The 17,434-nt window shown below is 34.8% G+C and overlaps 1 protein-coding gene across 7 annotated transcripts in view; it reads left to right on the top strand.

The window, feature by feature from the left end:
* PHC3 (polyhomeotic homolog 3) overlaps nt 1-17,434 on the top strand; it is an 87,178-nt gene that overhangs the window by 41,915 nt on the left and 27,829 nt on the right. For all 7 annotated transcript variants that reach the window (XR_009532592.1, XM_060099113.1, XM_060099115.1 and 4 more), the window contains 2 exons: nt 4,136-4,289; nt 9,575-9,825. Coding sequence is in view for 6 of the 7 variants with exons in the window: in XM_060099113.1 (XP_059955096.1) it covers nt 4,136-4,289; nt 9,575-9,825 (405 nt within the window). In the remaining variant the exon portion in view is untranslated. The remainder of the gene's footprint in view (nt 1-4,135; nt 4,290-9,574; nt 9,826-17,434) is intronic.

Here is a 17,434-nt window from a genome sequence, read left to right as displayed (position 1 = left end):
TGCATTCTGAAGTACTAGGCCTTTATGGGGCTTTTGCTTCAAGGTGGAGGTATGCTTGTTTGATGTAATTTTTTGGTAAACTTGTATTTTGTAATTAAAACTTTGTAAAAAACAGTTATTCTAGGAAAGAATCCAACTTTGCAAAAACAACATTAACTGTAGGCCATCTTTTAGAATTATTAAACTTCTGATTTTTAAATTTCTACTAAGGGAGAATATATACTTAAAATATTTCTCATTTAAAAAGCTAAGAAAATCTCAGTGGATGAGTTGAATACTGAGGATGAAAAAATCCACTGGGAGGAGTAAAAGTTTTGAGTAACTGAGATTGTGGTGAAATTTATCAAAATAAACCTCTAGAAATGGTACATATTGCCTACAGAGGAAAATTATCCTGAAAAATGTTTTTCTTTTAAACATTCTATAAAGGACTTTTTAAATTTATAAAATAATTTATAATAAAAATTGAAATAAGGTCTCTAAATGTTAGAATGATCAAATTCATAATTAATTTATAACTGAGGAAAACAATATTCTCAAAAGAGGTTTTATTTTTTATTTTCACTTTTTTTGAATTTTATTTTATTTTTATACAGTGGGTTCTTATTAGTTATCTATTTTATATATATTAGTGTATACATGTCAATCTCAATCTCCCAGTTCATCCCACCACCACCCCCCAAAGGAGGTTTTATATCAAACCTCGCTAAAGAGATTTTATCACTTGAAGGCTAGCAACCATAAACTCAGAAAGGAAAGGAGTTTCAAAGTCTGTTCCTTAATGGGAAACATTTTGGTTCTCAGGATGCAAATTTATAGATTCTTTATTCTTGTCATTCTGACTGATCTTAATAGGCATGAAGAGATTGAATTCCACTTCCTACTCACTTTTATTAAGAACAGAACTTGACAAAGACAACAATGGGCATCTAGAAATAAGTTTGTATTTCAATTATTATGTCTTTATATTTTCTTTTAATGGATTTTTGAAGTTTACAGTGGATATTATAATATAAAAACACAGGCTTAAAAGTGTACAGTAACTTCAAAGAAATCAAATTTAATTTGAATTTATATTCTCACTTTCTAGTTCAATGAATTGGTTTTTAACAAGTAAAAAAATAAAATTTCTCTATATGCCTTATATTTTTCTAATTATTTTTGTTAGGGCAGACCTTGGAGGAACATGTTTGGGATAGAAATATCCAAAACATAACAACCCTTGAATTGAAGCTAAAAATATCTAGGATCTTATTATTTTCTGCCCTCTATTAATTTTGTTTTTTTTAAAATTTATGTTACCTCATTTTTGGAATTTTTTTTTTTCATGAGAAGAATAACTTTCTCTGCTATCACTGGTATGGTCATATTTGCTACAGATGTTTCCATGTTATTGTTCTTATCTTTTACCTTTCTTTGAGTACCATAGCCTACTTATTAAATTGCTGTATTTTTCTTTTATTACCTTTATCAAATCAATTTTTTTAACCATCACATTTCTTCATGAATTACACATTCGTTCACAATTTCCTGGTTGTTTCAAATATTCAAAGGTAGAGAGATACTTACTTCTAAGAGATGTGAAATTTTCAAAGATAAGTGAATTTTCAAAGTAAAATCAGTATGTTTTTTTAAAAGATTTTTCATTGACATTTAGGTATGATAAGTAAGATATGGTAAGTGTAGATAATTTAGAACTAATAAATGTTTTCCACAGTTTATTTAGGGAAAGGAGACAGATGGGACTAATGTACTTTATTGAGGTAAGTTTGGCAGCCAGTGTTAGTTTTAGAATAGTCATAGTTATGAATTAAAGAGAAATTGTGATGTACAGTTTCCAAATGATCTTGTGAGCAAAACCTTCACTTCTTTGCTTTATTCAGTCTTTTAGTTGTCACACTTAGATTTTTTTTATGCTGATGGTGCCAGATGTCTGTGACAGATCTGCTTTTGCCTACTTCTTTTATTCCTTAACTTACTTTGCCTTTACATGGGAGATGTGGAAGAAAGTATGTATAGTTAGGCTTACCTGTAAAGAACGAAAAATATTTTACGGTATTCTTTGTTGGATTATTTCAGAATATGTTATTTGTGTTTGCCTCTTTTAATCCTTTAAAACTCTTTCATTACATTTTAAAAATCAGAATACTATGCATGATCATGCATGATCTTTGATTCCTTGAAAGGTACTGTAGTAGGTGTTTGAAAAACTTGTGACAGCATTAATATTAAAGAGAGAGTTTCAGCATTTTATGGAAAGATGATCTTTGGAAGAAAGTAATATCTAATAAAGGAATGGTACATAGATACAGTTGAGCTGGTTGATACAACCATTACTTGTCTAATTACCTCTGAATCAACATCCCCACCACTCTGCCAAATTAAGGTAATCACTACTACAGCAGGTGCCCCTCACTAGAAGTTTTTGTTTTTTGTTTTTCCTTTAACCCCCAGGACATTTTTTTGGATGACTTTCCCTATATTGGACATTATCATCATTTAAAAAAAATTATCGTGAACAGATACTAGCAGCTATCATTGTTGCGCTGTACGGTAATGAACGACTGCTTTCACTCCTGAGGATCCAGACATGAGGCAAGGACTCTCTCTTAGTGAAACAGGTTTCCAGATTCAGGGTTGTGAGCAAATAACTTTAAAAAATGTTGCCTACTTAGTAGCTGACTCAAATCACAGCTCAGGATATTATATTTGATATAAAATTATCAGTAACAAAGGGATTTTTTAATTTTAAAAAAAGGAAGCTATTTTTTTCTTAATAGAGTCTTGAAAAATTAGGAGTCTTTTTTGTTTGTTTTGGTTTTTAAATTCTATTGCTGTTGTTAGATATGCCTTTGTAGGTAAAACTTCATAGTCCTTTTTATCACACATTGTTTATGCTGGTTTCAGGAATATTGATTGTTTTTATATTTAATTTCAAATCAAACTTTTTCAATAGTTTGATTAAAAATACATACAATATTAGACCATTTAAAAGTTTTTTGTGAATGTTGAAGAAACATTTTTTGTTTTGATATTTATTAGAAATATTAATCAGTTTGGGTAAGTTATCTTAAAAACTCACAACTTTTATAAATGTAAGTAATAAACTTTGTACATATAAGAAGGGGGTAAATTGCTTTGTGGCTTTGTTTTTAGTGACCTGTCATCTTTCAAAAATAATGGTTAAATAAAAAACGATGACAAATTAAAATAAATACCTGTGTCAGTCTCTACAAGTGGACTTTGAAAATTCAGCCTTAAATTTAATAAAAAAATCAATAATAGGTTAGACATTTTTAAAGTTCCTTCTCAGAGTACTTTTGAGTCCATGTTTTCTTCTTAAGTATTATCTTTACCATTGGATAACAAGGTAGTTAAATTAAAGATGTAACTTTCTTCTATAAGTATGGAACAATATTAAAGAACTAAAAGTAATATGTCAAATGGTTTAGGATGTGTGTGTGTGTGTGTGTGTGTGTGTTATTTCAAGGACAGATGTTTTCTGTTTAACTGATACTAGCTTATAAAAATTCATTAGATTCTTGAGTAGATCAGAAGATTAAACATGTAATCACATACCTTTTTTGTGGGTACTCAGACATTACTTTTCAAAGTTTAATCTTTAATTCACATAAATATAATAAAGAATAACCTGGGATGTAGTCCTTTAAACAGTGCATTTCCTTATATAATATGTATCATTTTGGAGATTTACTTAACATGCTTGTGAAAAATATTAGTATCTATTTTGATTTATGACAATGGAAGTTAACAGAAACTATTGTAAATTCCCCAAATAGTTGTTTGAGTGTATAAAATCAAAACATTTTAAAAAATTAACAAAATTAAAAATATGTCCTGACTTGACTATCATCTTTGGGAAACCTTAGTGATTTATAGCCTAGGTACTGATCCACAACTTGCTTTCAGTGAAATATCATCAAGTATCATGAATCATCAAGGATTATGAAAAACTTCATTTGAATGATTTTAAAGTTTTCCTTTCAATCTGTCAAATAGTCATTTTGCCTTTTAATTTTTAAAACACTCGGAATTTATTTTGTTAATTAAATTAAGAACACCTTATCAAATGTATTTTAGAAACATTTTTAGGCAGCATGGTTTGTCGTTGCAGGTTTATCAAGTAGAAGATGTATGTGAAGAAGAAATGCCAGAGGAGTCAGAAGAATGTGTCCGAATGGATAGAACTCCACCACCACCCACATTGTCTCCAGCAGCTATAACTGTGGGGAGAGGAGAAGATTTGACTTCTGAGCATCCTTTGTTAGGTGAGGAAATGCCTGGATTTGGGGAAATTTTCTATTAGAGAAATGTTAGTAACGGAAAAAGTTTTTTTTCACTAGAGGTGGTATTAAACTAATTTGCTGTGTAATTAATTGCTGCAAAACATAGATTAGAATTCAAGACTTTTTAAAATAATTAGTTAATTAATTTATGGCCGCATTGGGTCTTCATTGCGGTGCACGGGCTTCCTCTAGTTGCGATGAGTGGGGGCTATTCTTCTTTGCGGTGCGCGGGCTTCTCATTGCGGTGGCTTCTCTTGTTGCAGAGCATGGGCTCTAGGCACACAAGCTTCAGTAGTTGCGGCACGCAGGCTCAGTAGTTGTGGCTCGCGGGCTCTACAGCACAGGCTCAGTAGTCGTGGCGCACAGGCTTAGTTGCTCTGCGGTATGTGGGATCTTCCTGGACCAGGGCTTGAACCTGTGTCCCCTGCATTGGCAGGCGGATTCTTAACCACTGCGCCACCAGGGAAGTCCCAAGATTTTTTTTTTTTTTGATGAGGAATAATTAGAACAGTTGTTGAGGAACTACCCAAATCAAAAATGTATTTCAGCCTTTGAATTTTTAGTAGTTTGTACAGATATGTTTCATATGACTATTCAGACTTATGTGTCAAGCTATTTCTAGCTTAAAACCTAGAATAAATCAAAGTTCTATCAGAAGATTTCAATTATACTTTCCAAAAATCACAAAGCATGGGCTTCCCTGGTGGCACAGTGGTTGGGAGTCCGCCTGCCAATGCAGGGGACACGGGTTCGTGCCCTGGTCTGGGAGGATCCGACATGCCACGGAGCGGCTGGACCCGTGAGCCATGGCCACTGAGCCTGTGCGTCCAGAGCCTGTGCTCCGCGATGGGAGAGGCCACAGCAGTGAGAGGCCCGCGTACCGCAAAAAAAAAAAAAAAAAAAAAAAATCACAAAGCATTTGAAGTCATATCTGACATTCGTCATAATTGCTTGTGATCCAGACTGAGTAAATGCTTTTAAAAGTGTTCTTTCCCAGACAGTACTTAAATTAAGCCTTACTAATTCTGACTAGGGACGTGGATTAAAAAATTCTTGAGCTTAAGCATTCAAATTCTTACTCACTACTTCAGAACAAATTCTTATTCACTACTTCAGAACAAATTCTTATTCACTACTTCAGAACATACTTACGAGTTCAAGTAAATCTTCTCTATACTCCTCCTCATAATATCAAAGTGACTATGAATCCTAGGTATTTTACTAAAACATTATAATCTATAGCCTGGTGTCTAAGTCCTAAAAAAGATATATTCTGTGTTAGGGTTTTTTTTTTTTTTTTTTTAAGTATTTAATTTAGGTCAGGGGTTGGCAAATGATAGCTCACGCTTCAGATCCTTCCTGCTGCATGTTTTTGTATGGCCCATGAGCTAAGTATGGTTTTAAAATTTTTTAATGTTTGAAAAAAAAATCAAAAGAAGAGTAATGTTTCATGTCATGTGAAGATTATGTGAAATTCAAATTTCATTGTCCATGAATAAAGTTCTGTGCAACACAGCCATGTTCATTTGTTCAGATATTATCTGTGGCTACTTTTGCATTACTGCAGCAAAGATGAGTCATTGCAGAGACCATATGTCCTTTAGAGAAAGTTTACTGACCGCTTATCCAGATAATACTAATCTTGGTTCAGGCTTTGTCGTAAGTATTTTGTTCTATTGAATATCTCATGGCCTTCATGATCACTTTCAGTTAAGAAGAACCACTACAACAGGCATGGAAACAGACTGTAACGGGGCACTGACTTTGCTACCAAAGCAGCCCTTGTCCTCTCTTTTCTTCAGCATGCCACATTTCTATCCCTTCTCTTCTTTCTAGCTTTTATCCCTTACTACCAATGTGAATCTCTGGAAAGCACGGAGGGGGAAAACCAATTTTCCTCCAACTTTTTCCCCTTCCTGAAAAATAGAAAACATTTTGTCAATAAATTATATGAAATATTTAAGACAAGTTCAATATTATTGCCTTTGCTTATTCAAAATAATACCTCAAAAGATAGATTTAAGAAAATCTAACTATAGTATTAAATCTTTGTAGTTTGTGTACACTGAAAATGGATTTATGTTGCTGCAGATTTCTTGGAGTTTTGATTTAAAGGCAGAAATATGTGTTTAATTGGATACTAACCTTGCATTGTGACTGTGATTTAATTACCTAATAATCATTACTAATGATACTCAAGAAAATTTAAACATTTTTGAAATATTGAAACTCAAGAATATCTTCACACTATTTCCTCAGGAATGTAGTCTGAGATCCTGGCAGGCATATCCATCCCTCTGGCTAAATTGTCTTAAGTACAATGTAGATTTTTGAATCTTCCTTTAATTTACATCATACTTAACTAGTTTCTGTAGTATATGAGGGGGGAAAAACAAGCACAGGTTGCTCATCAAATCATGTAATAAACTAACCTATAAAAATAGAGGGACTTGTTTCCACCCAGGATTCAGTCTTCATAAATCTATAAGAATTCTTTAAAAAGCATCCATAAAAAAGAGTAGAAAAAGCTCATAGATCTTGCTCAGAAAATGAGACTGTGAATAGGCAGAGTAACCTGTGGCAAAGTCTTATCAGTTAACTTGGGGTTTCTCTCTCACAGTTGTCTTAAATCTAGAGAGTGTAGTAATTGTGTTTTTTTTGTTTTTTTTTTAAAAACTAATTAATTAAATTTTGGCTGCGTTGGGTCTCTGTTGCTGCTCGCGGGCTTTCTCTAGTTGTGGCGAGTGGGGGCTGCTCTTTGTTGAGGTGCGTGGGCTTCTCATTGCGGTGGCTTCTCTTGTTGTGGAGCACGGGCTCTAGGCACGTGGGCTTCAGTAGTTGTGGCACGTGGGCTCAGTAGTTGTGGCTCACGTGCTCTAGAGTGGGGAGGCTCAGTAGTTGTGGCACACGGGCTTAGTTGCTTGGCAGCATGTGGGATCTTCCCAGATCGGGGATCGAACCCATGTCCCCAGCATTGGCAGGCGGATTCTTAACCACTGCGCCACCAGGGAAGTCCCCAATAATTGTGTTTTTGTTCTGCTATAATATGTCAATGTTTCTTGTGTTTTTTATTTTAACAGCTGATTATAAACTGGCAAGTCATAGCTATTAATAACTTTTTTAAGAAGTCAGTAACTTACAACTTTGTTTTCAACAAAATTTAGATCTATTTGTATGTATGATCCAAAAATTAGTTAGAACATATACTAAGCAGTATTTTCTGAATAAACCACAATATACTTAATGCAGCTTTATATTTCTAAAGTAACAAAATATTTATAAATCTATAAGAGATATTAAAATTTATCTTATTTTTCACTTCTCCATAGATTTATATTTTCCTTCCAACAGAAAAATTGCTTTTTAGCCCAGTTCAGGATTATATCTTTTATCCTTTTCCTCTAGGAGTATATGTGAAAATCGGGTATGTGGGGTAGGATTTTTATGGAGTTCTTCAGTCTGGTAATGCGTGTGTACAATTGTGTATTTGTTCCTGGAAATCAGCAAACCAGTATTTCCTGCTGACTTTTTCTTTGCTTTGCTTTTTTTTTTTTTTTTTTTTTTGGCTGCGTTGGGTCTTTGTTGCTGCACGGGCTTTCTCTACTTGCGGCGAGCGGGGGCTGCTCTTTGTGCTGTGCACGGGCTTCTCATTGCAGTGGCTTCTCTTGTTGCGGAGCATGGGCTCTAGGCGGGCGGGCTTCAGTAGTTGTGGCGCACATGCTCTGCAGCATGTGGGATCTTCCCGGACTAGGGATCAAACCCGTGTCCCCTGAATTGGCAGGCAGATTCTTAACCACTGCGCCACCAGGGAAGTCCTCTGCTGACTTTCTTTTGTAGTTTTTAATGAGGGATTGTGTGACTTTATATAGGTTTTCCAGTACAGTTTATCCTGGTGGATTATTTGGTGGAACTAGGTTAAGTTATGGCTGTAATCTTGCTGTGATAAGCTACATAGTGTTATTAATTACATCAGAGTTACTATGTCTGAACTGTTAGCTTTTCCATTTCTGACACTACACTATTTTGTTAGCTGAAAATTTTATTCGATAGGGATTTCTTTTCTTTCTTCTCTACCTAACTGGGCTATATTTTGAGCATTTTTGATAGTGATATCAATCCTTTTCATTACTGATGGTGGAGAGGAGTTACCGTAGCAATGAAAAAAGCATTGTCTCCGGAACCCAGAACCTGACTGCCTGGGTTAGTATCCCAGCTCCACTGCTTATTAGCTGTGTGCCTCTAGGCAAGTTGCTTTATCTTTCTGTGTTTTGATTTCCACATCTATAAAATGGAGATAATAACAGTACCTACCCATAGGCTAGTTTTGAGGACTAAATGTGTTATAACATGTAAGACATTTATACAGTACCTGGCACAGAAGTGCTCAGTAAGTAGTAGTATTGTCTTTACCACATGTTCTTTTTTTGTTATTTTTCTCAGACATCTTGTACTCACTGGTATTCCTAGCTATCAGCTGGTTCCGTCTCTCCACTTTGGTACAGCTTAGTAAAGGTTTATTGCTACCAAATGGGGAGGTAAAGTCTCCATTGTAGGCTGTGGGTCTGTCTTATTGTGGTCCTCAGAGTTTAAAGGGGAGGAATCACAGTGATCCAGCCCAACATTTTGCAATTGCCTGGTATACAGTGTTCCCCCAAATTGACATGTATAGTGTCAATGAAGAGTTGTTAAAGATAACAACAACAAAGAACATTTGTGCATGGATGTGGATTAGCTTGAAATAAAGGTAATGCCCTGTATAATTCATTAAAATTATTACTTATTCTGTGGATTTCATGATTCTTTTTTTCTTAAGCATGTTTTCAAAGTACTTTTTTCCCCCCATATCATTTGGAATATATAAACAGAAACATAGGGAATTTAATATCTGTATAGCTTAAAATTTAAAAGTTTTTTTAGTAATTATTCTTAAATTGACATTCTAAAACATTTTCGTGTCTTATGGGACAGTTCTTTGTAACCAAAGTTGGAATGACAACTTTGAGCAAGTCACCCCTTTCCTCTGTAAGTGGGAATAGTAGTATGTATCTCATAAGGTTATTGTGGAGATTAAATGAGATAATAAATATAAAGGTCTTAGAATGTTTTTTTAAAGCACCAGATATTAACTACTATTGCTTAGAATGTTTTTTTTAAAGTACCAGATATTAACTATTATTGTTACTAATATTTATTCTTGAATTTTCTTTCATATTTGCCTGGGCAGAATGCTAAAGATTAAAAAAATGACTTTTTTTTTTGTTCCACAGAGCAAGTAGAATTACCTGTTGTGGCATCAGTCAGTGCTTCAGTAATTAAATCTCCGTCAGATCCTTCACATGTGTCTGTTCCTCCACCTCCGCTCTTACTTCCAGCTGCTACCACAAGGAGTAATAGTACATCTATGCCTAGTAGCATACCCAGTGTAGAAAACAAACCTCCACAGGCTATTGTTAAGCCACAGATCTTGACCCATGTTATTGAAGGCTTTGTAATTCAGGAGGGATTGGAGCCATTTCCTGTAAGTAGCAAGCAAATTTGTATTTTTACAATTATTCATGTAGCATTATCTTAAAATATATAATCTGTTGTTATCTAATAAAAAGCTTGTAATTTTATCTCAAAAGTTGTTAATCTTTTATCTAGAATTTCTTTATATATATCCTTTATATATTTCCAGATATACTTCTAGGATTTTACGCTACCTATTTAAATGTATAAACTAAGAAGAAAAATTTCAGGATATAAGGATATCAGTTTTATAATTTTTAGAGAAGGCAATTTTATGTTTACTCCAATGAAATAAACTTTCTGTTTTTTTAAGGGGATTGAAATGATACCTAAAGTGCATTAGTTTCTTTTTAATGGTGTTTTCTTGCATAATATGATACTTTGTGAACTTTAACTTGAATACAGAAAATAATAACTTCCCAGTGATCTCATACTTCTGATGTTACCCAGTTGATGCTTTAAAATTAGCAACTAGATTTTTTCATTATTCTTAAATCTCAGCCTTCAATCAGATTTCAAAAATGCTTCAAAATGTTCACCTCAAAATTGAGGTGCTATATCTGTCACTAAAAGTATTGTGATTTGAGACTAACTGTACATTACAGCTACCCTAGCTACATTACATACTAATATCTAGAGATGAACATTTTCCCTTAGAAAATATACCAAGACAAGTGGCCCAAATCAAAGCCCAAATCAAAGACAAGAAAACAAAATTATGTATTTTGAAGGACTTTGAACTATCTGATTTTTCAGATTCATAGGTAGTGCATTGTGATTGCACTGTGATAGTTGACTGTCTAATCAGTTGTCTTTGCTTTCAGTTTACTGTGTGTATATTAAGCTTGGATCTAAGAATCTCTGATATATAGTGAGTGGAGGAATGGGTGTTTTTCTCCCTATTCCTCAGTGATTGGATCCTGGCTCTGCCACATATAGACTATGTAACCTTTGTCAAGTCATTCAGCCTTTTTGAAATTCATTTGTTCATCCAGCAGATGGAGGTGATACTTTGCTCTTAGGGTTATTGTGAAGACTAAATGTGCATAAATTGTTCTGTGTAGTGCCTGGCACTTAATGGCCATAGCTTTGATTATCAGTTATTACTAGTGACAGTTACAACTTCTTCTTTCAGATTACAAAAGTAATATATATTATTTTTTTAATGGAAAATTTGGAAAATGTAGAGAACAAATAATCCTCAGTAATACCACAGAGTATATTTTTATATATATATTTTTTCATATGATCAAGGTTATTATTATATATACAGTTCAGCTTCTTTCACTTAGTATATCTTGAGCATTTATTTTCTAGTTTGATTAATAGTACTTAGGAAACATTTTGAAAGGTTACATAATATTTCACTTTCTGGACAACTGTAATTTATGTAATCCATTACAGTTGGCCCCCCATATCCACAGGTTTCACATCAGGGAGTCAACCCAATCATAGATCAGGAATTAAAAAAAAAAAAAAAAGTCTACAAAGTTCCAGAAAGCAAAACTGGAATTTGCCATGCATGGGCAACTGTTTACTTCGCATTTACATTGTATTCAATATTATAAGTAATCTAGAGATGATTTAAAGTATATGGGGGGTGGGATGGGGAGGGTGGGAGGGAGGGAGATGCATGAGGGAAGGGATGTGGGAACAGATGTATATGTATGACTGATTCACTTTGTTATAAAGCAGAAACTAATAAAAAAAAAAGAGAAAAAAAATAAAAAAAATAAAGTATATGGGATGGGACTTCCCTGGCGGTCCAGTGGTTAAGACTCCGTGCTTCCAATGCATTGGGTCGATCCCTGGTCAGGGAACTAAGATCCCGTATGCCATGTGGTGTGGCCAAAAAAAAAAAAAAGTACATGGGAGAATGTGCATAGGTTATATGCAAATAATACTCCATTTTACATAAGGGACTTGAGCATCTGCAGAATTTGTATCCTCTGGAGTCTTGGAACCAATCCCCTGCAAGTACTGAGGGACAACTATGTTGTTGGACATTCAGGTTTCCATTTTTTTGCTGTTCAGATAGCCCTGAAAGGAATATTTTTGTATGTAAATTATCCACATTTGAAATCCACATTTTAAATAATTTCTTTAGCATAAATTCCTAGAAGTATAGGTGTTGGATCACATTACATATGTATTCAACGTATGTATTCATAAGACTCCTGATACATATTGCCAAATTATTTTCTGGAAGATTATTTAAATTTATTCATATACCAGAAGTGTATACTCCTAGCAGCACTGAATATTACAGTTTTTTCAGCAATGAGTTTTCCATTTTTTCTTTTTTCGATTATAATAGGTTGCTGAACTAGGGAGTCAGGAGACTTGAGTTCCTGATTCTGCTTTTGTAAAGAAATCACCTGCATATTTTTTTTTTTGGATAGGCATTCCTTTGTTTTATTTTATTTTTTTAACACCTTTATTGGAGTATAATTGCTTTACAGTGGTGTGTTAGTTTCTGCTTTGTAACTAAAGTGAATCAGCTATACATATATCCCCATATCTCCTCCCTCTTGCATCTCGCACCCACCCTCCCTATCTCACCCCTCTAGGTGGTCGCAGAGCACCAAGCTGATCTCCCTGTGCTATGCAGCTGCTTCCCACTAGCCATCTGTTTTACATTTGGTAGTGTATATAAGTCCATGCCACTCTCTCACTTCATCCCAGCTTACCTTTCCCGACTCCGTGTCCTCAAGTCCATTCTCTACATCTGCGTCTTTATTCCTGTCCTGCCCCTAGGTTCTTCAGAACCATTTTTTTTTTTTTTTAGATTCCAAATATATGTGTTAGCATATGGTATTTTTCTCTTTCTGACTTACTTCACTCTGTATGACAGACTCTAGGTCCATCCACCTCTCTACAGATAACTCAATTTTGTTTCCATTTATGTCTCAGTAATACTCCATTGTATATATGTGGCACATCTTCTTTATCCATTCATCTGTCAATGGACACTGAGGTGCTTCCATGTCCTGGCTATTGTAAAGAGTGCTGCAATGAAAATTGTGGTACGTGACTCTTTTTGAATTATGGTTTTCTCAGGGTATATGCCCAGTAGTGGGATTGTTGGGTCATATGGTAGTTCTATTTTTAGTTTCTTAAGAAACCTCCATACTGTTCTCCATAGTGGCTGTGTCAATTTACATTCCCACCAACAGTGCAAGAGGGTTCCCTTTTCTCCACACCCTCTCCAGAATTTATTGTTTGTAGATTTTTTTTTTTTTTTTTTTTTTTTTTGCGGTATGCGGGCCTCTCACTGTTGTGGCCTCCCCCGTTGCGGAGCACAGGCTCCGGACGCGCAGGCTCCGGACGCGCAGGCTCAGCGGCCATGGCTCACGGGCCCAGCTGCTCCGCGGCATATGGGATCCTCCCAGACCGGGGCACGAACCCGTATCCCCTGCATCGGCAGGCAGACTCTCAACCACTTGCGCCACCAGGGAGGCCCTGTTTGTAGATATTTTGATGATGGCCATTCTGACTGGTGTGAGGTTATACCTCATTGTAGTTTTGATTTGCATTTCTCTAATGATTAATGATGTTGAGCATTCTTTCATGTGTTTGTTGGCAATCTGTATATCTTTGGAGAAATGTCTATTTAGGTCTTCTGCCCATTTTTGGATTGTGTTGTTTGTTTTTTTGATATTGAGCTGCTTATACATTTTGGAGATTAATCCTTTGTCAGTTACTTCATTTGCACATATTTTGTCCCATTCTGAGGGTTGTCTTTCATCTTGTTTATGGTTTCCTTTGCTGTGCAAAAGCTTTGAAGTTTCATTAGGTCCCATTTGTTTATTTTTGTTTTTATTTCCATTTCTCTAGGAGGTGGGTCAAAAGGATCTTGCTGTGATTTATGTCATAGAGTGTTCTACCTATGTTTTCCTCTAAGAGTTTTATAGTGTCTGACCTTACATTTAGGTATTTAATCCATTTTGAGCTTATTTTTGTGTATGGTGTTAGGGAGTGTTCTAATTTCATTCTTTTACATGTAGCTGTCCAGTTTTTCCAGTACCACTTACTGAAGAGGCTGTCTTTTCTTCATTGTATATTCTTGCCTCCTTTATCAAAAATAAGGTGACCATATGTGCATGGGTTTATCTCTGGGCTTTCTGTCCTGTTCCATTGATCTATATTTCTGTTTTTGTGCCAGTACCATACTGTCTTGATTACTGCAGCTTTGTAGTATAGTCTGAAGTCTAGGAGCCTGATTCCTCCAGCTCCATTTTTGTGTCTCAAGATTGCTTTGGCTATTCGGGGTCTTTTTTGTTTCCATACAAATCTTGAAATTTTTTGTTCTAGTTCTGGGAAAAATGCCATTGGTAGTTTGATACGGATTGCATTGAATCTGTAGATTGTTTTGGTTAGTATAGTCATTTTCACATTGTTGATTCTTCCCATCCAAGAACATGGTATATCTCTCTATCTGTTTGTATCATCTTTAATTTCTTTCATCAGTGTCTTATAGTTTTCTGCATACAGGTCTTTTGTCTCCTTAGGTAGGTTTATTCCTGGGTATTTTATTCTTTTTGTTGCAGTGGTAAATGAGAGTGTTTCCTTAATTTCTCTTTCAGATTTTTCATCATTAGTGTATAGGAATGCCAGAGATTTCTGTGCATTAATTTTGTATCCTGCTACTTTACCAAATTCATTGATTAGCTCTAGTAGTTTTCTGGTAGCATCTTTTCGATTTTCTATGTATAGTATCATGTCATCTGCAAACAGTGACAGCTTTACTTCTTTTCCCATTTGGATTCCTTTTATCTCTTTTTCTTCTCTGATTGCTTTGGCTAAAACTTCTAAAACTATGTTGAATAATAGTGGTTAGAGTGGACAACTTTGTCTTTTTCCTGATCTTAGAGGAAATAGTTTCAGTTTTTCCCCATTGAGAGCAATGTTGGCTTTGGGTTTGTCATATATGGCCTTTATTATGTTGACGTAAGTTCCCTCTATGCCTACTTTCTGGATGGCATTTATCATAAACAGGTGTTGAATTTTGTAGAAAGCTTTTTCTGCATCTATTGAGATGATCATATGGTTTTTCTCCTTCAATTTGTTAATATGGTGTATCACTTGATTGATTTGCGTATATTGAAGAATCCTTGCATTCCTGGGATAAACCCCACTTGATCATGATGTATGTTCCTTTTAATGTGCTGTTGGATTCTGTTTGCTAGTATTTTGTTGAGGATTTTTGCATCTGTGTTCATCAGTGATATTGGCCTGTAGTTTTCTTTGTGACATCTTTGTCTGATTTTGGTATCAGGGTGATGATGGCCTCATAGAATGAGTTTGGGAGTGTTCCTCCCTCTGCTATATTTTGGAAGAGTTTGAGAAGGATCGGTGTTAGCTCTTCCCTAAATGTTTGTTAGAATTCGCCTGTGAAGCCATCTGGTCCTGGGCTTTTGTTTGTTGGAAGATTTTTAATCACAGTCTCAATTTCATTGCTTGTGATTGGTCTTTTTATATTTTCTATTTCTTCCTGGTTCAGTCTTGGAAGGTTGTGCTTTTTAAGAATTTGTCCATTTCTTGCAGGTTGTCCATTTTCTTGGCATATAGTTACTTGTAGTAATCTCTCATCATCCTTTGTATTTCTGCAGTATCAGTTGTTACTTTTCCTTTGTCATTTCATTTCAATTATATTGATTTGAGTCTTCTCCCCTTTTTTCTTGATGAGTCTGGCTAATGGTTTATCACTTTCGTTTATCTTCTCAAGAACCAGGTTTTAGTTTTATTGATCTTTGCTATTGTTTCCTTCATTTCTTTTTCATTTATTTCTGATCTGATCTTTATGATTTCTTTCCTTCTGCTAATTTTGGGTTTTTTTGTTCTTCTTTCTCTAATTGCTTTAGATGTAAGGTTAGGTTGTTTATTTGAGATGTTTCCTGAGGTAGGATTGTATTGCTACTAACTTCCCTCTTAGAACTGCTTTTGCTGCATCCCATAAGTTTTGGGTTGTTGTGTTTTCATTGTCATTTGTTTCTAGGTATTTTTTTTATTTCCTCTTTGATTCCTTCAATGATCTCTTAAGCAAGAGATTTAGTAGTGTATGGTTTAGCCTCCATGTGTTTCTTTTTTTACAGATTTTTTCCTGTAATTGACATCTAGTCTCATAGCGTTGTGGTCAGAAAAGATACTTGATATGACTTCAGTTTTCTTAAATTTACCAAAGCTTGGTTTGTGACCCAGGATATGATCTATCCTGGAGAATGTTCCATGAGCACTTGATAAGAAAGTGTATTCTGTTGTTTTTGTATGGAATGTCCTATAAATATCAGTTAAGTCCATCTTGTTTAATGTATCATTTAAAGCTTGTGTATCCTTACATTCATTTTCATTTTGGATGATCTGTCCATTGGTGAAAGTGGAATGTTCAAGTACCCTACTATGATTGTGTTACTGTCAATTTCCCCTTTTATGACTGTAAGCATTTGCCTTATGTATTGAGGTGCCCCTATGTTGGGTGCATAAATATTTACAATTGTTATATCTTCTTCTTGGATTGATCCCTTGATCATTATGTAATGTCCTTCTTTGTCTGTTGTAATAGTCTTTATTTTAAAGTCTATTTTGTCTGATATGAGAATTGGTACTCCAGCTTTCTTTTGATTTCCATTTGCATGGAATATCTTTTTCCATCTCCTCACTTTCAGTCTGTATGTGTCCCTAGGTCTGAAGTGGGTCTCTTGTAGACAGCATATATATGGGTCTTGTTTTTGTATCCATTCAGCCAGTCTGTGTCTTTTAGTTGGAGCATTTAATCCATTTACATTTAAGGCAGTTATCAATATGTATGTTCCTATTATCATTTTCTTAATTGTTTTGGGTTTGTTATTATAGGTCTTTTCCTTGTCTTGTGTTTCCTGCCTAGAGAAGTTCCTTTAGCATTTGTTTTAAAGCTGGTTTGGTGGTGCTGAATTCTCTTAGCTTTTGCTTGTCTGTAAAGGTTTTAATTTCTCCGTCGAATCTGAATAAGATCCTTGCTGGATAGATTAATCTTGGTTGTAGGTTTTTCCCTTTCATCACTTTAAATATGTCCTGCCACTCCCTTTTGGCTGTCAGAGTTTCTGCTGAAAGATCAGCTGTTAACGTTATGGGGATTCCCTTGTATGTTATTTGTTGTTTTTCCCTTGCTGCTTTTAATATTTTTTCTTTGTATTTAATTTTTGATAGTTTGATTAATATGTGTCTTGGTGTGTTTCTCCTTGGATTTATCCTGTATGGGACTCTGCATTTCCTGGACTTGATTGGCTATTTCCTTTCCCATATTAGGGAAGTTTTCAACTATAATCTCATCAAATATTTTCTCAGTCCCATTCTTTTCCTCTTCTTCTTCTGGAACCCCTATAATTCGAATGTTGGTGCATTTAATGTTGTCACAGAGGTCTCTAAGACTGTCCTCAATTGTTTTCATTCTTTTTTGTTTATTCTGCTCTGCAGTAGTTATTTCCACTGTTTTATCTTCCAGGTCACTTATCCATTCTTCTGCCTCAGTTATTCTGCCATTGATTCCTTCTAGAGAATTTTTAATTTCATTTATTGTGTTGTTCATCACTGTTTGTTTGCTCTTTAGTTCTTCTAGGTCCTTGTTAAACGTTTCTTGTATT

This window comes from Mesoplodon densirostris, chromosome 5 (genome assembly GCF_025265405.1).
Source record: "Mesoplodon densirostris isolate mMesDen1 chromosome 5, mMesDen1 primary haplotype, whole genome shotgun sequence".
NCBI classification, from domain to species: domain Eukaryota; kingdom Metazoa; phylum Chordata; class Mammalia; order Artiodactyla; family Ziphiidae; genus Mesoplodon; species Mesoplodon densirostris.
Note: the sequence above shows the minus strand (reverse complement) of the source record. Positions and strands in the feature narration are given on the sequence as shown.